We start from the raw sequence: 22,245 nt of genomic DNA on the forward strand, positions 1-22,245 counted from the left end.
ACACAGACAGCGCCCCAGGAATCAAACCCAGCAATGCTAACCACTTTGCCACTGTGTCACCCCAGTTTAGACCACTCCACACAATTTTAAAGATAAAGGAAACAAGTTTAAATTTATACATTCTATTTAAATTATTGTGATAGAAATTAGAGACAAACCAAAACAAGTGGATTACAGTCAGCCATCAGAAAATGATAAGCCCCACTAGTGAACAATACAGTACTGTACTCTGTGTTGTATTCAATAAAACCTTTTTTCTTTACTTGCATACCTTTCATTTGTGCAGAAATATTTTAATATAGAGCACATTACCTACCACACAGTAAAACTAATAAACTTCAGTTTATTTCAATCCATTTATTTGCTGCATTTATTTTTGATGAATTCAAGTTTTTAAGCCAATTTAAAGGGAAAGTGTATATTAGAGGATTCACCATTGCATAATATTGCAAACACAATATAACCCATTGTATTGCCCCCCAATTAGAACACCTTAAACATTTTTACAATAAAATAGCCTCTTAAATCTGAATAATATAATTCCAGTACAGTTTAAATACTGTAATAATTTAAACAATTTTATATTTTATAATTTTATTAAATTTTATTATTGGGTCACATTAGATTTAGAAGAAATTTCCGCAAAACTTTACTTCCAGTGCTTTGATCTTTTACCAATCTTGTAACATTTTAAATAATTTATTTGTACAGTATTTCTTCAAAGAAACCCAAGCTCATGAAAGAACAACAAATAAAAGTAAAACTTACAATAAAAGTAAGTTTTTAATTCAGAGCTCAATCATTTTATTTAGTGGCAAGGTGCTGAGAGAGTAATTTATCAAAAAGTGCCTGCTCTTTCCTTTAACTATACCTTTGATTAGAGTGTTTTACAAATGAAAATGGTTTAATTGGTACCCTTACACAGACCTAATTTTGCTAAGAATAGCTTGCTTGAACAACTTTTTTCCAGCAAGACAACAGTAATGATTCTTCAATGTTGTATTCAGTTGCGTTATTCATATTTTATAGGTAAATAATTTCCTTACTATTATACTTCACATTATTACAGCACATTACACCCCATTTATAACTTCTTATGTTGCAGTAAGGGCTATTAATAAAGCATATGCTCAAACTGAAGTCTTTGTAGTTGCATATTTCGCTCTTCTAATCAACAGCAAACTTTGCATAACCCGAAGATGCACTGCAGATACAGATTCTTTTAGGTGGTGTGCTCATATGAGGTATACATACTGTATTTAATGAGACATATGCATTCAAATAGGGAGGTGCAGAGCAGTTACATAGCAAGCAATTGTTCTTTGCAACACGCTTATATGATGCAGTCCATGATGTGGATCTGGAGACTGTCGAGGTCTGGCAGGATTTCATTGCATTTTGGACAAGCATGCTCCGGGATATTCACCTGCTGCTGCCAGTCTCTATTATCTGCACCTGCCCAGGGAACAGAGAGGACAGGCATTACAGAGGACCCCTGCTCACAACATCCATTTAAGCATAACACTTTAGGTTTAATTAATGGCAATATGGTTATAATTAGCGTCCCGGCTAGCTCTGTTGGAAGATCATGAGACTTATAAGCTCAGGGTAGTGGGTTCGTGTCCCACGTCGGGAGCCAGGTTCTCCATGTTGGAGGTTGGGCACAACTCTGTCCTGTAAAAACCAAATGTTAACAGTAACAGCAACAGGATGTTTCTCCCCTGAAGTGCTGGAAGGCATAACGGGCGAACATCCATCCATCCATGGTGATAATTATCATTTCTGTCATTGCTCCCTGGATATTGCATCTTTTTATTCAGTAACTTACAGCTTCCTGAAAAACAGAAAATCTAAAAATAAATAAAACTTAAAGTGTAAAGGGTGGGAAACTGCCTAAGCAGCTATTATCCATAGCTTCACTGGACAAAATAAAACTCGCAGGAAGAAGCTTGTAGTGACCTTTTTCAGAGATTCCTGAAAATTCATCTATAATTCCGGGTGGGTTTACTAAGAGCTAAAATATGTGCCACTCTGATGAGTGCACCACTTTTCCCGTGTATTATTTATCAGGATACTCCAGTTCTGAGATCTACGGAAAACTGCTACTTCATATAAAATCCATTTTGAATATTAATGACTGTTTCGGTAATTGTTTTTGATTAGTACTAGATCAAATTAAACCTGAAATCATGGGCCTGCATAAAGAACTTCCTTTCTGCTTTTCAGGGAAAAGCAATTTCTTTCACTTATTTTTTTTTAAAACATAATTATTCAACATAAATGTTCATAGTGGTTATTTAGTTAGAAAAGTTAACCAACGACTGGAAGACACAATATGAATGATCAAATAATCATTTAATATGGGTCTTTTTCTGCACTTCATCAACAGTAATTAAATGAAAAGGCATTTATGCTTTTATTCATTTAAAGTCATACCCCAGTATATTTTGGGGGGGGTGTTCTTGGGAAGTGCACTGGACTGTGGATCAGTGGATCGTGAATCAATTTCCCCTATTAAGGATCAGTGTAAAAGAGTGGGGTTAAGTTCTGGGATTCAGAAAAAACAGTCAACACACTCAATAATATATATTTTGGTACATTAGTATTATTACTACTCCATAAAGAAGCGACGTACAGTGGTATAAATAATACTCAACTTCAGAACTTTCTGAGATCACGTTTAAAAATTCACCAGCATGTACTGTAAATATGAAAGAAGGTTGAATGACAGCTTGTCATTGATAAGACCTTGTTACTTTGGTAGACCAAAAAAACAAAAACGCTGCATGACGAGGAACTGCTGCACTTGCCTCTTGCTCCTGGTGCGTTCTGCTGTGGAGGATTTCCATGAGGGTTCATGCCCCTGGGCACGTGGCGACGCTGCATTTCATTCAGAGACTGTCTGTAATGCAATTGTGCACATTAATGTGTGCCATACGCAACACACACCTCAAACATTAGCATTCTGTTCGATAATCTGCACTTAACTGTTCCATACAAACACTTCATTAAAACATAATCACAATAAAAATTATAGAAAACCCAACACCAAGAAGCATTTTAATCAGCTGCAATTTCATAAAAAATACTCTAGAACACACTTTCAAATGAATGCCTGAGGAGATGAATGCCTGTTGTTTTTGACAGCTAGAAACAAGTATCTTCGATCTTTGAAACGCTGAAGAAAAAACAATGGTAATACATCCTTCTGTTTATGGCTTGTTTACTGCCTTTTCAGGAGTTATCAGATAAACACAAGGTTTCATTGAACATGGGTACTGCACTCCAGTTCTAAAAGCTGTGAGATTTTTCCCCACTCTGAGGTCTTCACTGGCAATTTTATACTTGCTTGACATGACCTTCAGCATTTCTGAGGCATGTTCAAAGGTGAGGCTCCTTGGAAGGTTGCTTAAAAGTAGTTAAGCAACTTACGCACTTAAACAGAAACCCTGGATGCGAGTTACCTTCCCAAAGACTCCATCTCCTCTTGGAGCTGGCTGTTTTGCTTCTTCACAAACTCTAATTGTGCTGCCAGCCGTTCCTTCTCCTCATGGATCTTTTCTCTCGCTGCTCTTTCAGCATAGAAATCAGAAGAGTACACCTCGGCCTGCAGAGACAGCACAACGTCTGCACTAGCCACCGGAAATGAGAAGACTCGGCCAGCTCTTCTCAAGTCTCAGAGCTTGTTTGTATGAGCCGTTCATTACCTGTGCTTTGAACACAGAAATGGTCTCCAGCTCCTGTTCCTTTTTAAAAATGTCCTGCTTCATTTCGTCGATCTGCAGCTGCTTCGCAGCCAAAGCCTGCTCCGCCACTGCGAGTTTCTTGTTCAGCTCGATCACGTCATCCTTTGGGAGGAGACATTGCACAGACAGACAGATAAAAAAGTTAAAACGGTGATTATCCAAAGTTCGGCAGAAAACTTCCAGTTTTTGAAGTATTAAGAAAACAGCCTTAAATCAAAAGAGATTTGATTTAACAACTTATGACAAGTGAGCCAAAAGACTAAAGCATAAGTGAAAATGAAGTAACAAAGAAAATCAAAGACACATTTCACGTTTCATTGTTTAGAATATGTTACATACTAATCATTGCGTGATGTTTGAGGGTTCTTTATATTCCTCCCCAGAACTGTAACTCTTAGGTCAAATGAAAAGAACGTTAACTGTTCTAACAGTGGAAGCAAAGGTTAACAGAAATCAAGGTGAAATACACCTTTCTTTTTGTCTACTCATGGGGAAAAAAAAGTCTCTTTTGACCCTAGCCTTTAACCAAATGATATCACTGGTTTGCCTTCAGTAACAGGAGAAATCAATGTGGTCTTGTCACCTCTGTCCTCTTGTTTCCATCTGCTGTTTTCTTGATCTCATTATAATCTTCAAAGAGCTTTGTGTAGGCATCCTTCAGCTGAGTCATTTTTCTCCTGTTTGAGAACAGGGTTAGGGTCAGGGGAACATTTTAAATGAATAGCCATTTTGAAAAAAAAAACATTTTATTAGTTACATCAATATACATTTCACTTAATAATGTACAGATGTTCTGCATTTAAAATACCAGTGTTTTTTACTGCCGTGATACTTGGGTGCAGATGTCACAAATAAAAAAGGCCGCTCTTTAAAAGAAACGCTCTTTCCTGTCTTTTTAGTGCAGGGGATCCCAATTCTGGTCCTGGACACTCACACACCTGCTACTGTTCATATCAGAGGAGCTTAATTACCTGACTCATACCTTAATGGTGCGGAAAAAAAATCTCTTGATTGGCATACTGTCAAATTATTCTACTCAGAAGTGTGGGATATTGTTTTACTGAAGAAATGCAATAGCTAATAGGCATCCTTCAACAACTGCAAGGGCAGAAAACAGTCACACAAGAAATTAATTATATTAGGAAGTCAATTAAGATTTTAATTGTGTAACTCAGAGATTGGCTGGAATAAAAAGAAGCAGGTGCAGTATGTGGTCCTTTCAGGACCAGGACTGGTAACCCTTAACTTAATGAACTTCCCTTCCACTATGTATACAGGACAACCTTAGAAGCATTTGACTGAAAAGAAAAAAAAACTTTTTGATACTCTTGCAAACTGAATCCTTTGAGGATTCTCTGATGATTTCTCTAGGAATAAATGCTAAATGTACAAAGAAACCTATATTAATATTATGTATCAGGAACAGCTACAAGACAGATTTACTAAAGCTCTTCTTAAAACTGAAGAAACATTAGAGCAATGGGCCAAAGACTGAAAAGGCTTAACTGAGTTGATAAAGTTTAAATCAATTAAGCCTCCCTTGTAGCACAATGTGATCTACACAGCTGAACACCTTTTCAAACACAGTGTTATTTATACAACTATTAGGATATTTATTTTTTCCCCAATAGGAGAGGATGCACTATAATAAAGCCCATGGAATGTGAGTTTAAATTTAAAGGGGCCACTTACTTTTCCTCCTCCATCTTCCTCTGTTCCATTTTACCAACAGACTGCATGCTTTCCAGCTGAAGTTTCAGCTTGTCGTTCTCATTCTGAACTTTCTGCTTGTCCACCAACTGCGCGCGGAGAGTAGAAAGATCCTGCTCCATTTCACGACATCTGGAAAACACGTATGAAGTGGAGATGCAGGAGATCAAGCTGGAATGGAAGAGCTCTCTACAAACAGCTCCACCAGCCAAAGTAATAAATCAAAACATTTACATACTCAAAAAATATCCTAAGCAAATCATCACAGCTCCCTAGAATTAATCGTATTTACCTTTCGGAAATATTAAGGTTTTAGAGCACCAGCCGAGAAAATGTGTGCATTTTCTATTTCTATATCATGATCACAGACAATAGTATCAAAGTGGTTTTTGATGCTCTCTGTTAGTCAGATTTACAAACACATGACACTACTGCTAAAGCCGATCCTCCAGCTCATTCTCACTTGTCGTGTAGGTTTCTCTTCATGTCTTCAGCATCATCCAGTTTGGACTGGGCCTGCTGCAGTTCTTTAAACAGGGACTTCATCTGGGACTTCAAATTCTCCACCTCGGTTGTAGACTGAAAAGAACATAAACCCCCCAGAGGTTTAAGGCACACAAAAGGCTCAGGCTCTTTCGTTTTCAAAGCAAATCCAGGATGCCACACCTAGCGAGATGCTGATAATTGCCGGGATTCCAAAAGAAGAGCAAAGTGGTATCTCCAAAGTTAGACATGGAAAATTGCTTTGCACGGACACAACTACTGGGGCTTGAATGAAGCATACTTGGCACAATGCTTATAAAGTCAGGAGTTCTGCAGCAGCTGGTTTTGTCTTTTGTAGGACAGTTGTGATCTAAATAGGAGCTATTTATCCTCACTCAGGTGGTTTTCAGCAATGAGCAGGTGAGCATTTCAAATTTCAATATCAGCTCAAAAAGCATAGAAGAAATACACTACACATTTTTAAATCATCAGAAGACATGATGTAATAAATATCTGTTCTTACCGTATCATGCATAGCTGACACACTCTGTTGAACTTTGATATCAGCTTCACATTTAGATGTGCTTTCAATCCCCACTGGCTCAGAAGGAATATTCCCTTCAACTATCAGTGATGTCTGAGTTGCACTCTCTACAACCATTTGTGCCTTTTTCTCCAATACTGATATCCTGGTGAAAAAAATGAAACTGACCTTTAGTGCATCAATCAAAACAAAACAAAGGTGCCCAGTCAGTGTTTTAGAAATTGGCTTGTGGTTGCAGTTATTTGCAGAGCAATAAATAACATATTAAACAATACCCAGCAGGTCATACTTTTAAAAACAGAGGAACCCATATTATGTTGTAAAATACTATCACAGTGTATTCTTTAAGAACACAGCACGTAATAAAGCAGCAACAGCTTAATCTTTGTTCAAATACAACCCGATTTTGTACTCTCTTGCTATAAGAGCAGCTCATAGGTGATATCCTATATGGACAAGTCTCTGATATGTTCTAAGTAATCGTAACTGAACATAAACTAACTGAGTTTAGGATCTTTTCTGATGTACAGTATGTTATAGCCACTTTTATAAAAGTAGAATTTACCACCTTTTTATGTTTTATAACAATTTTATTAAAAAATACCTACATTTCAGTGATCAAAATCTCTTACAGAAATCAGTTTTGTTACTATGATGGTTAATAAACTTTGTGCAATCAAAAACAGAATAAAACCCAAAACTGTAAAAGAGAGCACCAAGCTGTCTGGTGATATCAATACAATGCATTTATATTGTATATAATTGTGCAAAATGTTCAAATGTGTGTTTCAATATTATTTTTATAAATGATGCATTCAAAATATTGTTCTACAACACAACTAGTCTATTACTCTTTCAATTCATGATGAGATAGTTAATACAACAGTAACAGAATGAGGGACATACTTGGAGCTTGTATTAGTGGGAGACCTTCACTCATCTAACAAAGAATAGGTACGTATATTTATGTATAGGTATATACAGCATACTGTACTGTATGAAAGTATGCATTGCTCATTTTAGCGAGTAATCGTAGGTAGTGTGGGATGAGTGCGTACTGTACCTTTCTCTGTAAGCTTGGAGCTCAAGCTCCAGCTTCTCCACCTTCTGAGACTCGTGTCGCAAGGACTGAAGCAACTGGCTGACAGTCAACTCTTCAGGCTCCATTCGTGCATTTGTTTCATCAGACTTGCTGCTTATGAAGAAAAACGTCAGTGCCGAAGTTATAGATTTGGCTCAACATACATTCATTTTTTTTGTGGTTCATAGAAGGGGCACAACAATAGATACCAATACTTACATATATGCAGCAGATGGGTCTTTTTCACTGCTTGGCAAATCCTTAGTTAGTTTCAGGTCTCCTTCCTTCTAAAATAAAATGAATGCATTCATTATTTTCCTGACCCAGACTAACCAAAATTACAAGATGGAAAAGGCCTGAACTGGAATTCAGTGTTAATGGTGCGTTTTAAAAGCAATCGGCATACACGGTCACTAAACATTCTGACGTTTATTCACGGTACAGGTAACTTACTGCAATTCTGATCTCAATGAAGGCATCATCAGGGAGCCCTCGCCCCAGTTTCAGCTGAAGCTCCGAGTTCATGGCCAGCAGGTCGCTCTTCTCTGCCTGAAGCCGAGCAATCATGACCTTCAGCGCTTCCACCTCCGAGCTCTGGCCCCCCATCTCACTCTACACCACACAGGAAAACAAGACTGCAGTTACACTGGGGGAGCTACCAGCTGACTGTGGTAGACTGCCGACAAGGTTCCGCACAGCTCGAAATGTAAGATTTCCCCCAAGCCCCCGTCACTGTCACAGATACAGACTGAGGACATACTCAGTTTTTCAGGGGTTTTGCATCTTTGGTCCTTGAATAACTGAAATATTGAAGTCTGAAGCCCTGGTTTCTTTGTTTTTTATTATATGTGGTAATAAAAACATAATGACCCAGACAGAAATGCCATGCTTTCTCTTCAATCCAAATTAATTTCATTCTTTATGTGGCACAATGTTCAGATAACAGAAGAGCATAAAAAGTCCTCCAAGCACTGCAGCATATTTACTGCCTTATTGGCCACCTCTGATGGCATGGTAGATGATGGCATCTCCTTTAAAATAAAAAAGGAAGAAAACATGTGACTCTGTCAACACTACCACCCATACTGTATAAAGCATAGCAACTTTGTTGTTTTAAAGCGCAAAGTATATTATTTGCTAGATTCAAAACCTTTTTCTTTAGAAGGGTCTTTACTTAACTGGTTCTGTTATTTACCCCTAAGCTCCTACCGTATTCAATATCCCATCTACTGTCTCCTCTCATTCTCTATTTTCAGAGTGTATTTCTTGTGTTTTTTTTGGGATGTTGTTGTCATTCAACATTAAAAACAGAAAAGTTTATTATTATTATTGGTTTAATTTGTTTTTACATGTCCATATCCTGCTTTTGTACAGTCTAATACATAGTTTAAAAGTAAAGTTCTGATTTAAACTTTTACCATCTTAACCTAACCTATGGTTACACTGGTCTGCTTGTTCTGAACACAATAGCTGGGGACAAAAGGGGAAGAGAACTTATAGAGATTAAACATTCCTTTCATGTTACAGAAAATATACCAGAATATTTATATTCCTTTCCATGAAGGTTTAAAATGAACACATTCCTTTAAGTATGAAACTAACATGAACTCTCAGAAGCTGTACACGGGGGGTTTGGGAATCTATTAGTTGAGCTGATCAAAGCAGACAAGACACAATAATCCACTGTCTCTCCTTTTACTAAAAGGATAACACAATCCCAGAGCCTACACACTACTGTTGGAAACTGTGCTCAAAATACATTCTTGACTTAACTCACCCAACTGCAAATGTGTATAATTTGTTTGTATGCAAATCCCTGTTGGTTAAAGTGTCCCATATCTGGTCTCAGATGTTATCTTCTCTAGATCTCTGTAGCTTAACTATTTCTTACCTGACAAATCCCTTCTTCATTCCCTTCCAGCTGCTGTAATCTTTTCTTGAGCTCTTCATTGCGCTTGGTAAGGGCAGTCACACGATTCTTCGCCTCCAGAAACTTCTTCTCCAGAAACTCACGCTCCTCCTTCTGCTTTTCCTTCCATGCAGCAAGGCCCTCAAAACGCTCTTTCATAGACGTATTAGTTTGTTTCAGAGCTTCTGCAGCACATAAGAAAAAACACTATTTATTTATCCATCCATCCATCTTCTCAACGGCTTATCCAATACAGGGTCATGGGGGAGCTCAGCAAGCAACAAGAGCAAGGCAGGATTCATCCTGGATGGGACACCAGCCCATTGCAGGGCGCACACAGACACACTCACACTAGGCCAACTTTCCCAGAAGTAGCTCAAGTAGGCAGCTGCGTCAGCATTTGGAGGCTGCAAAGTAACAAGTCAAGGTTTATTCCAACAGAAGTAAAGGTTTATTCCAAAAGAAATGCAACATTTCAGCTGGGTGTCAACACTCGAAGAAGGCTCCACAGCCGAAACGTTGTGTTTCTTTTCTTCTCTTTTCAGTATGGAATAAACCTAACACTTGTTCCTTTGCAATTTTCCCTGAAGCCAGTTAAGCTACCAGTATGTCTTTGGACTGGGGGAGGAAACTGGAGCTCTCGGATAAAACCCACATGAACACGGGAGAATCATACCGGCTCCATGCAGACAGCACACCAGCAATTGAACACAGGGCCCCAGAGCTGTGAGACAGCAATGCTAACCGCTGCGCCCCTGTGCCACCCGGCACTATTTATGAAATTGTACGGAGTTCCATCTGTTCAAGTAAAGACCTTCTTACATACCACAAACTACAAAAACTACATTCTTACTTCCCAGGAAACACCAGCACTCAAGAAAACCCAGCGTTCCTTGCCTTTCAGCTCACTGTTCTCTTTGATGAGGATGTTCATCTGCTGCAGGGTCTCCTCCGGGGTGCCGACGTGGGGGGTGGCTTGAGCCCCATTTGCCTGCCCTTGGCGAGATCTCTCCGGACCCTGCGGATCTTCCCCATTTACCATCGGAGCGCTGGAAGCCATTGCTGTGCTGGTCCACGATTCTGAGCGAAGAAGGCAGAGTGTAGTCAACAGCGAAAAAGTCTCGAACAGACAGAGGGGCCTCAAAGGCAACTGACAAAGTCAACCCTGTAGATTTCACCAAAATGAACAGTGAAACACAAATCGGAGGACACAGGTTTACTGTGTGTGGATGTGCATTTAAAAACAGGAACAGGAGGCACTTCTTTACCTAAACAGTTGTGGAAGAACAGAACAAGTACAGTACCTTGCCATATGGCTGAAGCCAATACTTAGGCTTCATTAAAGAAATGGCTGAATGAGAGCCTTGGATCAATTAGCAGCTAACTACCAAACAGGCTACATGGGCCAACTCTCATATGTAACCCTGCTGTAAACTAGTGTTAGTTAACCTCACACAAATGCTCTGAAATTGAGCTACGTATCAAATTGTTATAACACAGCTAAGGATTGCTGCAATTCTATGTAATGAGAAAGGGCTTAAACAACAACAACAACAACAAATAAACTTTTATTTTCTTCCTGCACTTCACATTCCCTTACCAATGCTGTAGTCGGGAAGGCCTTTGAATTCGCAGGTCAGACGAGGCTCAGCAGTAAAACCTGATTATAAAAAGATAACCGAATCTGCATATACAGTACATCGTCTATATTCAAGCAAGAGAAACCTCTTTTCCTTCCATGAACACAGCAGTGTTGCGAATGCCTTATTATACGGTATGCGTCAATAACATACACTCTTTAATGAGGGCCTTACATTATTGCTGTTTTAAAAAAACATCTGTTGATTCTGTGTCGTTCATGACAAATGGCAGGCAGCTAAAACTACGAATCACAAATTGCGCCACTTCATATGAAAAAGACAATATATTTACCTACTAGACCTACTAAACCACACGAGTACTACTGAAGCCGTTATTAATAATATATCATATTAACACCCAAGACTAATATAAATACGAAATGAGTCTGTTAATTACTTTACCTAGTCCTGCTTTGTTGACTTTCAACTTTCACTTTCATTAGTTAGCGAAACGTCGTAAACAACAACATACATGAAACAGATTTGTGGCCTGTATATAGGCATGAAATGTATTAATAGGAGCATGATAATAATAAAAACAAACAAACAGTGGACATTTAATAAAAATCTTAGGTACTCACACCACAACGTCGCTACTTAATTGCTCTCCAGTGCATTCTGGGTGTTTGAAAAGGTACTCGGTAATGACGCAGAGTTTTCAAAAAACGCTTCTGTATCGCTGGAAAAGGTGTACTTTAAAAAACCGCACACGCTCGAAAATAAGTAGGATGGTGACATACAAGTTTTACTTCCCCGTGCTGCAAACACAGCTGTGCGCTTCCTGCTCTTCACGGGCAGAGCGCTGGCCCGGGCAGAACTCCTCCTCGCTCAGCTGACAGCCGCGGTGACGTCAGTGCCTGAAAACCCCCGAGCGCGCCGCGTTACGTCCAGGGACTTCCCCTCCTGTCCGAGCCCACGATTAACCCTTGAAGCATTACCCCTTGGTTTCATACGGGATGTTCCTCGGCGCATGTACAGTAAATGACTCACTATATATATATTACTGGGTTTTTAACAGCTGTCGACGCTGACAGCTGTAGAATTGTACGTTGCGGTGATTTTATGTTCTTGTATTGAGAATATGCAATACATTTACAGATATACTTATATCTCATGTACAATACAAGATGCAGGCTAGAGGCCTAAACATATTGGTATTTGGAAATTTTCAATGCCGTGTTGTACAGCCAACACATTATTGTATTGCAAGGGGCAGTCCACGCCAGCAGGTGGCACTGTTGCACCACAAAATCAACCAGGGGACGTTCGCCTGCGGTAGTCGGCATGCTGAAAAGGCCTTGGTTGCTGGATGCTTGCGGATCCCCGAGATGATCAAAGACTTCTTTGTTTTCGTAGGACATCGCGTTGAACTAGAGCTATTCAACAAGACAAAGAGACTGTGAGGTTCAGTCTCTTTCCAATTAGCAATGAGTAATTAACAGGTTCATTTCCCATCAAAATGAATGAACGCGATGGGAATTTCAGTGTTGGCCAATAATGTACCACAGGGAGTGAATGTAATTTGCCGTCCAAATCCATTCAAGAATTCTCTTTGAGTGCTGCTGCAGTGTATGAGAACATTAAGGCTCCTCAAGAGATATAACTCTTATTGTGGTGACTCAGACGCATGACAGATTACATCCATTGTACGGATAATTATTATTATTTCACTTATGTAAAACACATTAACGTCTCCTTTCTACAAAAATGACGAAACAGTTATGATGTCTGGCAAGGTGGAATGTTTTTCTATCACAGTATGACATACAACTTCAAAATTAAATATAGCAAAACTTTTTTCCTCCCTGTGTCATCATATAAGAGAAACACTGAGCTTTTAAAAGTTTCTGTCAATCTGTTTTATTATTTGATAATAGGAGATGTGTTATCTGCAATTATGTAATCTAAAAGTCATTTCGATTTCTTGAAGGACAGATGAACCTCTAACAGGATGCGGCTATTGGCTGGCCCAAATTTAAGGTTCCCTCTCATTGGCTTTTCTAAAACAACCTTGCCGGTTTCGTCTCTCTGAAAACTTGGAAATGGGCTTAGGAATGTCTCAATGCGACCGTGCGCATCTCCCAGACAGAAGCCTTCGTCTCCAAAGCTGCGCACCGATCGACAAGTTCTGACAAGGGACGGGACTGCAAAACGGTCTTCAGCGTTGCTTATTTAACAACAGTGAGCAAATAACAGGCTGTGTGTTGCTGAATCCTCGGGGATTTTGCTGGTTTATAACTTTTCATCCAAGTAAAGCAGAATTCTAAGACCAAACATTTGCTTAACAAAACGTTTCTTTGGTTGCGTTTAAATTTAAGTCTGGAAAATGTAAAGATTTCGGACTGATTGACACGGGTGAGCAATAAATGAAGGGTGGGACTTGGAAAAAACGAAGTGAGTAGCAAACTGAAATTAATTTCAGGAAATTTCAGATGTCTGCAACGCAATCCGAACTGGAGTATTTTTTTAAACAAACTGGCCCAATTCACGTAAGTTGAAAGAGTTTTTCACGTATTGCACAGGTCATTCAATATTTTTTCTCCCTACCCCAATTATATTTGATTGCTATAGCGTCCACATCGGAAATCAAACCTCGCTCTTTGAGAGAACCGTCCTTTCTTCTGAGGTAACAAGACTGAGTTCAACTGCAAGATGCTCGTGGTGTTTTTAATATCAATGGGCTTTCTAGCATGCGAAATAAAGTTCAGTTCGGGATGTCAGCTGCCCTCGGATTGGAGACCACTTAGCGAGGGATGCAGAGCGGAGCTCGTAGAAATCATAGTCTACGCCAAGGTGCTGGCGATCCATCAGGAAGCGTACAGCATGTATAATTACCTGCCTTATCAGTACGAGGGCACGGAAGGGGGACTGTTCTACTCAGCGGAGATAGAGCTGCTCTGTGACCAAGCCTGGGGCAGCATGTTGGAAGTACCTGCTGGGTCGAGGCTCAATCTCACGGGCCTGGGTTACTTTTCCTGCCAGTCCCACACTGTCGTCCAGAATTACTCCTACATCTTCTTCCTGAGGTGAGTGCGACGGTTTGGTCCAATCAGAATGATTAGTTCGAATTGAAATGTTGAGCAGTCAAGGTAAACCGTGTGAATTATTATAAAGCACTTAATTAATGGGTTTCTCACACTAGGAATACTGCAAATGAATGCATTTCACCTTATTAAAAACCACTATTATTAGTAGTATTAGTATGAAAATGCATTTTAAGAACACTTCACCCCAAAGGTTCCCAGAGAGCTTTACTTACAAGACGGGATCAACACAGCTGAAGCAGAGCTGAAAGTTACTGTAGCCCTCGGTGGCAGGTGTCATGGTCTCTCTACACCGCATGTCACATGCAGAAGTGAGAAAAAAATTGTTTCACCAGCTAAACTAAGTGGGAACTTGATACAGGTCAGGTTGTGCAAGCTCAGAGTGCAATTTAGCCCGAACAGGGTTCTTTAGTCTTATAAACACCTTTACTCTGATAAAAGTTTGCCTTCAGATCCTTAACAACCCAGCAGTCAGGACCTTGGTAGAACACCTCTTTTCAAGAGCAAAACCTCCAACAGCAGAGGGTCCCTGGTCACCAAACTAGGTCATTTATCCAATACAGGGTCTCAGAAGAGCTGAAGCCAATCCCAGTGAGCAACAGGCACAAGGAAGGACACACACAAACACACAAACACAGAAACGTACACACTCACGCCTGGGCCAACTTTCCCAGGAGCCAGTTAACCCATCAGTGTGTCTTTGGACTGTGGGAGGAAACTGGAGCACTGGGGGAAACCTATGCAAACACAGGGAGAACATACAAACTCCACACAGATAGCACCCCAGGTCCGGGAATGAACGCAGGGCTCCAGGGCTGGGCGAAGCAGCAATGCTAACCATTGTGCCACTGTGCTGGCCAATTGGTTTGTAAATTCTGATCCAGGTGAAGAGTGCCACCTACTGGCCCACCACCAACATGTGACAATCTACTGTTGTTCAAATTAAGGGCATGCTGTACTTTAAATTAAATTCCATGCATATACATGCATTTCATTTTAACCTAAAAACATTTTACCTGGAAATATGACAAAATATACAGTACATAATTTTCTGCAGGAGAAAGTTCCATGCAGAACCCATCTACAAACTTTTTTCTTTGCTTATCCTCATCCAGCTGGACCATATAAAGGTTTTTTTTCCCCAGCAAATTAGGTAGATCTCTTGAGTCTTCGAATAAGTGGATATTTTGAGAATGTCATGAAATTCACAACATACAGTAAGAAGGAAACATCAAGATATGGAGGCTGGCGACTTGGATGGGGAAAAAAAGGCATTTGTACAACTGACAACTGGGTATTTTGAAGTGGCAGGATTTGCACTGTGAGTGAGTGGGAGGAGCATTTACACTGTGTAGTGAAAACCTATTTTCTGTGTCTTAAAGTCACCTTCACTGCTGCACCTCTCTTCTGTGCTCTGAGCTTTACTTTTCATTCCACACAGCATTGTCAGGGTTCAGCTCCACTGTGTGTTCTGTATGTGAAACACTTCTCGTTCTGGAATCTGAAGAATGCGGGAAAGAGTTTCAGTGCTACAACACTTTTTCTGTTGTAATTTGTTTTTAAAACCGAACCCCTCAGTCAGTTGGAACTTGTCAATTCAGAAGTCCCGCATTCCTAAATTTGAAAACCTGCTTAAGACGTTTTATAGCTTAACACCATTTCTGTGTTTGGACTGGTTTCGGAGGAATGTGGTGCTTTTCATACAAATTCCTTATATTATTGTGTTTTAATTTGTTATATTAGATGCACAGTGGCATTCCTGGGGTGCTATCTGTATGGAGTTTGTATGTCCTCCCCAAGTTTGCATGAGTTTCCTCCAGGTGCTCCAGTTTCCTCCCACAGTCCAAAGACATACTGGTAGGTTAAATGGGTTGAGGGAAAACTAGCTGAGAGTGTGTGTGTATTTGTGTCTGTGTGTGAACTGTGATGGACTGGCGTCCCACCCAGGGCGTATCCTGCCTTGTACCTGCTGCTTGTGGGGTCAGACTCCAGTTCCCCCATGGTTTTGTATTGGATGAAGCAGCTAGAAAATGGATGGAAAGACATTGATGTAACCATCTAGCTAAGCCTGAATGTATCCTTAGTGGCTCTGCCCATAATTGTTATAATCTAATGATTCTATTTCTCTATAGCATCATACTATAGCATCCTGAAACTAGTTTACACATTACTGTATATGAATGACTCTTATCCATGTGACCTTTTTTGGCAACACCATATTTGTTTCTCCCACAAAATGACAAATTAACCAGTTTTTGTCTGTACTGCTCCATAATCTTTGGTGTCTTTGTTATTACAAGCAAGGCTAATGTTTAATGAAGATAATGTAGGAAAGTATTATCTATGTCTAAGCAGGATTGGGAATATGCTGCCACTAGTTAAAGTCAGATGCATTAAATTCACAGTCAATATGCCCCCTGTCCTGTAGTTATCCCAAATATCCATTCATAAAATTCACACTAAGCTCAGAACTGTGTTGGGTTTAGGTTGTATTCTAAATATGAAGGGCTGCTGAAGCATACAGGAAGGATTTATATTACATAACTGGTTGATGCAAATTTTCACAAGCTATTGGCTCCTGAAATTATAACAGTGAAGCCACAGATATTCCCACACAGTCCCTAAACATTTTGGTACAGGAACTGTGTTTATGAGGTACAATAAATCGGGGATTCGGAAAATTGGATATTATCCACTACGCTGAGGCAGTGGCCAGAATAAGGTTCCAGGAGCTGTTAAAAGGGGGAGCAGGACCTTTTTTTGTTCCATATCATTTTGTTCTGTATCGGCTATGCGGTTGTTCCTCGTTTATTTTCACTTGCCTGCTCATTTAATTTGATTTATTAGTCATTTAAAAGTGCTTTGGAAAAGACTGATCCAAATGGCTTGGAAGAATATATAGGTGAGAGTAGTGTCAGTATTGCATCAGAGCTCTGGGGCTCAGGGTACCACTGTATTGAATACTGAATTCCGCAGTTACTGTACATGTATAACCTTATCACCTGTCCTTTTTACCCTTCATTTCAATTCAAACTATATAATAAAAATAAATAGAAAGAATAAACTACATTTTGTATTCATAAATCACTACCTTTACATCTATTCAACAGCAAGTACTGGAGGAATTTGATCATTTTGAGAAATTTGATTTTGAAGATAATTATTTTTTTCTTACCACTAGGCTCTTGTCTTGAATGTACCGCTATACCTGGTGAGTAATGTTCAAATAAGGCCCTTTGTTGCTTTGTTGAGTCTGCACAGTGGATGGAATGGGGAAAAGCTATTTTTTTTTAATCCTGGCTTTCTGGAGAAACAGCTGCTTGCTGTAAGAATGGTCAAATACTGTATATCATTCTGTGTTCTTATGCCTGTCATCGAAACACTGTGGCAATATTTCACCAGTTTTAATTAGTCTTAGTCTTTGTCAGAAAGGGACTTGAAAATATTCCATATTGGAACTGAAAACTCCCAGAACTAGATTTTATTCCAAAACAGGGGATATACTGTAATACTCTTTGATTCTAAAATCCAGGGATGTTTTGTATCTGAGAAGTTGCTTTACTGCCATTGTTTAGTATCTCTGTCTGGCGGGTGTCGCAGTCCCAAGAGGAGTTCACAGGTCACTGATGGTTTCCATGGGCTGCAGAGAAAGGTTCCAATTTTCACAGTTGGAAGGTAAAAGTAATATAGATCCTGATGGTTATAAAACTGTTTCTAATCGTGTTCTTTAGGACTTAGATAACTGAAATGGAAAAGCAGGCAATTAATAGCTGACCTTCAACAAAGTGTGTACATGATTAAAGGTCAGGAGCCAGAACATTGACCAAGCCTGTGCTCTGTAAAGTGTCAAGTGATCACATTACTCCTGACTTGGAAACTGTGCGTGATAAAAAATCTGTTGATTTTTAAAGTGTTGGCTCCCCTGTGTTTGTCTGATCATTTATCTGTTTTACTACAAAACTGGACATTTGATCCAGTGGATCTGTTTTCTCATTACAAAACTATGAATTATGGGGGATAGGACCTACCATGCTTACACTCCTAACTACACCCCCTTCCAGAAGAAATCTAGGACTCTGACTCTTTGTTTTTAAAATAATCAGCGTTGACCGTGGTGCTGTAAGAGGCAGGGTCACGGACAGTGAATGCTCAACACAAGTACTCTGTTTTACTTGTATTTGGAGAAGTAATCCGGGTTCAGAACACTACATTTCCCAGAAAGCTTGGTGATGATGTCATTAATTAACCTAGGGGGAGAGGCCAAATAAGGGTATTAAGCAGAACATGACACCAGTTGTTTTGGTTTTGCCTTAGTTGGTAGAATTCTGGTTAATCAACCTGCATTAGGGAGACCAGACCAGTTCTGTTTCTGTAGCAGTCTGGATTTTCCTATTCTGGTGCAAAATCTTGGGCCTTAGTTTTGTTTTGTTTTGTGAAAGAATCCATGCGACCCCATCTGACCTCCTTACTCAATGATGGTATGCAGACCACAAGGCAACAGCACTGCACGTGTTGGGCATGCTGCAGTTGAAGGAAATGTTTTTTCGGTGATGTGATTTAAATCTGAATTCTGCAGCACATTCATTTTGGTCACGCATATCCAAATCCCAGAGTGAGAATTTCGAAACAGCGTTCTCCGAGATGAAATGTGCTCAGTTTTATGCTAGGTACTTAAGATTTCCTTTTGCTGTGCATTTGTATTTTCAGAACTCTGAAAGGCATGTTTTGAAGCCATGATTATTATTATCATTAACCCAAAAAATAAAACATTGAAAACAAAAAAAAAAACATTGCCCCACAATTATGTTTTTTTAAGAAATATCATCCACAAATGGTGTTTTGAATCGACATTTGGGAGGAATGACAATAACCAGGTCCTTCTTCACTTCTCATTACGCTATAAAGACCACATTCCCCATTTCTCCTTGGATTTGTATATCTGTACCCCACCTCCTCTCCAGAGTTATCTCCGTACTCTGTATGTTGGTCTTGGCTTCCTTCAGCCAGGTGGGTTAGGCCAAAACGTCCTGTGCCTAACTGAGCCTAACTTAATGTGTCGGTTGTTGTTATTCTTGTCATGTCAGCCCTCACAAGCATGTACAGACGGTCCACGTTAAAAGTCGCTCTGCTATATGTTGTTTGGCATCAACACCGTTGACAAATTGAGGACCTCCACGTACAAAATGCATCGTTTTTCAAGGCAGCATTAGCCAGCGGCTTGGGTGGTGTGCAGATTATTTTGTTTTGGAAATGAAAAAATATCGTGCGGAGCAAACGCTACCATTAAAAATGTTCCTTCCTGTAGAGACAGTGCTGTTGCACATGACTTGGATTATGAATCGTTTTCCCCAACATTAAAGTTCAGCTCTTGTCTCCCCGCACTGCGCCGCTGATCCAACCAATGGATCAAGGTGTGATCGCTAACTTTAGGGTACGAACAGCATGTGGATAAAATCTATCCTGAAGTAGCAAATGACTTGGTTTCACTGAGACCACAACAACCAATTTCTATGGGGACAAATTCCCCTATATACTTTGTTTCGCAGTAGGCTACGACTTTCTGGTCCCTTACCCTGACATATCAGGGAGCCCCAGCATCCAAATTTGGCACGGTATGTAGAAAAGCACCAAATGCCCTCTTTACGAGGGCATCAGATTCCTTTTTTTTAAACACTATCGTGGCTAGTTTTGGTGCTGGAGGCTGAGAACAAATCTTGGCTTGCAGACTTCTTGAAAACATTCATTTAAACCAAAATGGCTTGTAGAGTGGTGCAGTGAGGTTAATCTATGGAGGACTGTGCACGGCAGCTCCTTGAATCACCAAGCTCAGCCCCACAGTCTGTCTTGACAGGATAGAGACAACGCTTATTCTGAGGTGAACTGCCCAAAGTTCAGGTCAGAGAGAGATCCAGCCTGGGGCAGGGTTACCTTTTGCAGCAGTCCCTGAAAGTTCCTAAATGTAATATTGAGTGTTGTTGGGAGCACGTTGAAATCCAATAGCGGATCATTTTGGTTAGCCAAACCGTAAGACCACTGAAACCGCAGGAAAGTCAGGTAAGTTCTGTTACCATCTGTGGAAAAACACCAGGTTTCCTGGCAAGACAGTCTCTGTGGTGGATATAACAGGGATCTTGGTAAAGAACCCGAGGGAAGAAAAAAGTTGGCTTTATTCCTTTTGTTGAGATCAGCACATTTGTATCTATAACGGTTTAAAGCAGTTTGGTCTAAACCAGTGCTGGAGCTGGTGCTGGAGCAAGATATTGTTCCAGCTAATCTTTAATGATCCAAGTGGACTGCCGCACCTGGGTTTATTTTGCAGTCAAGCATCAGTTCAGCGCTTTCAGCCATGGAATCATGGCGCCAAGTTTGACCACCTCTGGTCTACCAGCACATGGAAGGAAAGCAGGAAGGAAACAGAGGTCAGCATGTAAAATAAGTAAGCTAATTAAAGGTACCCGGTGGCAGTGTAGTATAATGGGAAAGTCTCTGGTCTCTGGTGTCATAACCACTGGGTTGAGGATTCAAGTCTGCCCAACAGACTCTGCTGTCGTCCTGTTGGGTACTTGACCCCAGTTGCTCCAGTCCACTCAGCTGTATAGCTGGGAAACAGCATTGCTTCGGGGGGGGGGGTTGTGTTCCATCCTGGGGGGAGTTCTCTCCCTTTCTTGTTGTCTCCTTCATGGGCTCTCTCACTCACTTGTCACCATGGAAAGCAGGATAAACTCTGGATTGCTGAGCTGCTATGGCTTGGATATGGAAATTACCTGATTAAAAGTACACTAATTGTATCTGCTAGGTTTCATCATTTCTGTCTTACATCTCAGTTACGCAAATGTTAGTAGTTGGGTGAGAAACAAGACTGTTGCTGCTTTCTAAGGCTTTTAATTTAAGGCTGGGCCTGGACAGGACTGAGATGGGAGATCTTCAAGGAAAACCAGCTTGTTGCAGAAAGTGGTATTGGTGGACTAGTAGGCTACACACTTCACTATAGACCCAACTTTCCAAACCAAAGTCCCAGTATGGTCACCAGTGATACTGCTGTAGGATGTACTGTTCTTCAGGTGAGATCTGAAGTTCCACTCAGGACTTGCACAGTCTGGTTTACCTTATGTACTTGATCAGCTGTGTACTGGGTGTGTGGTAGATACAGTATATTCAAAGCTCTTTGGCAACCTTTTGGGTGAAAAGTGGTATGTAAATGTAAGGAATTATTATACTAAGGCCCCTTGGTTGACATGAGTAAATGTGTAGTTGAGGGTAATTTAATGTGTCAGTCCTGTTGTTTGAAAGAAATCCATTATGTGATTGATGCGATACAGTCAGAGCACAGTGACCTCTGCTGGTTGTAAGTGGTGGTGCACCTTATAGATGACAGCACTAGATACTGTTGAGAGTGATTGGAGCCTTTTTGGATGAAGGAAATTACTTGCTTGTAGATGCAGAGAACCCACAGTGAATCCACAATGTCCAAAATCTTTGTGTTCTGAGTGTAATAGCTATATCTTCTATACTTCTACTATATAATGCCTGTAAAAATAGTAACAAAAATTATTGATATACAGTACAGTGATCAATAACTGGAAAAGTCTTGCTTTAGTGTAACTTTTTTCATGTAACCCACCATCATTTGAGATCTCTTATGTCTCCGGTTGTTACTAGAATTGCAATTTTGGTGTTCACATAATTCAATACTATATATCACATCCCACTGATCAGTTAATTTTATATCAGTTTAAGTTCATAGCTCTGAACAATCATAGTTGAGCATACAAGCCTTGACAAGTCAATTAATCAGTGCCCACATTTTTCATACCACATCTGAGATACAGTTTGTTTCATCAGCACTATTTATTTCATCATCATCAGTTTAGATGATCTGTTCTAAACTAATCTACCAATTCATTGGACTTCGTGGTCTATTCTTAGGTCTCTTATCAATATCTCCTGACACCAGGTATATTGAAGGCAATGCCCGTATATTTCTATTGGGATGGATTAGCTGTCATGGTGCTGGTTTGTGATGAACTACCTCAAGGTCTGCCTCTGCCACAAATGAGCAATGAAGCAGAATTAAACTGCTCCTGGTCA

The 22,245-nt window shown here is 40.1% G+C and overlaps 2 protein-coding genes across 5 annotated transcripts in view; one reads left to right on the top strand and one right to left on the bottom strand.

Moving 5' to 3' along the window:
* Positions 1 to 342: 342 nt before the first annotated feature.
* Positions 343 to 11,972, bottom strand: optn (optineurin). Of its 4 annotated transcripts, none has more exons than XM_088924324.1 (15): positions 11,695 to 11,970; positions 11,074 to 11,133; positions 10,371 to 10,553; positions 9,456 to 9,658; positions 8,018 to 8,176; positions 7,784 to 7,851; positions 7,547 to 7,675; positions 6,463 to 6,628; positions 5,920 to 6,035; positions 5,439 to 5,588; positions 4,330 to 4,423; positions 3,708 to 3,848; positions 3,465 to 3,607; positions 2,811 to 2,902; positions 343 to 1,455 (listed from the first exon to the last, which is right to left on the bottom strand). In XM_088924324.1, the coding sequence occupies exons 3-15, from the start codon at positions 10,531 to 10,533 to the stop codon at positions 1,334 to 1,336; spliced, it is 1,746 nt and encodes a 581-aa protein (XP_088780450.1). In that variant the 5' UTR covers positions 10,534 to 10,553; positions 11,074 to 11,133; positions 11,695 to 11,970; the 3' UTR covers positions 343 to 1,333. The 4 variants fall into 4 exon arrangements, with proteins under 4 accessions (XP_088780450.1, XP_088780448.1, XP_088780451.1 ...); XM_088924322.1 differs by having other exon boundaries at positions 7,547 to 7,678; XM_088924325.1 differs by lacking the exon at positions 11,074 to 11,133 and having other exon boundaries at positions 11,695 to 11,972.
* Positions 11,973 to 13,155: 1,183 nt separating this feature from the next.
* The window catches only part of ccdc3a (coiled-coil domain containing 3a), a 31,679-nt gene continuing 22,589 nt past the window's right edge, over positions 13,156 to 22,245 (top strand). The window contains exon 1 of the mRNA XM_088924327.1: positions 13,156 to 14,139. Coding sequence (XP_088780453.1) covers positions 13,766 to 14,139 — 374 coding nt within the window. The 5' untranslated portion in view covers positions 13,156 to 13,765. The remainder of the gene's footprint in view (positions 14,140 to 22,245) is intronic.

The sequence above is a fragment of the Atractosteus spatula genome, chromosome 8 (genome assembly GCF_055471065.1).
Source record: "Atractosteus spatula isolate fAtrSpa1 chromosome 8, fAtrSpa1.hap1, whole genome shotgun sequence".
NCBI classification, from domain to species: domain Eukaryota; kingdom Metazoa; phylum Chordata; class Actinopteri; order Semionotiformes; family Lepisosteidae; genus Atractosteus; species Atractosteus spatula.

Bases quoted from the DNA above. Each gene is read 5' to 3' on its own strand.
- optn (XM_088924323.1), bottom strand. From the start codon at position 10,533: ATGGCTTCCAGCGCTCCGATGGTAAATGGGGAAGATCCGCAGGGTCCG. The intron at 6,629-7,546 runs GTACAGTACGCA...TTTTTTCACCAG, and splicing joins CTCCAAGCTTACAGAGAAAG to GATATCAGTATTGGAGAAAA. The intron at 6,036-6,462 runs GTAAGAACAGAT...TGTTCTTTTCAG, and splicing joins TGTCAGCTATGCATGATACG to TCTACAACCGAGGTGGAGAA.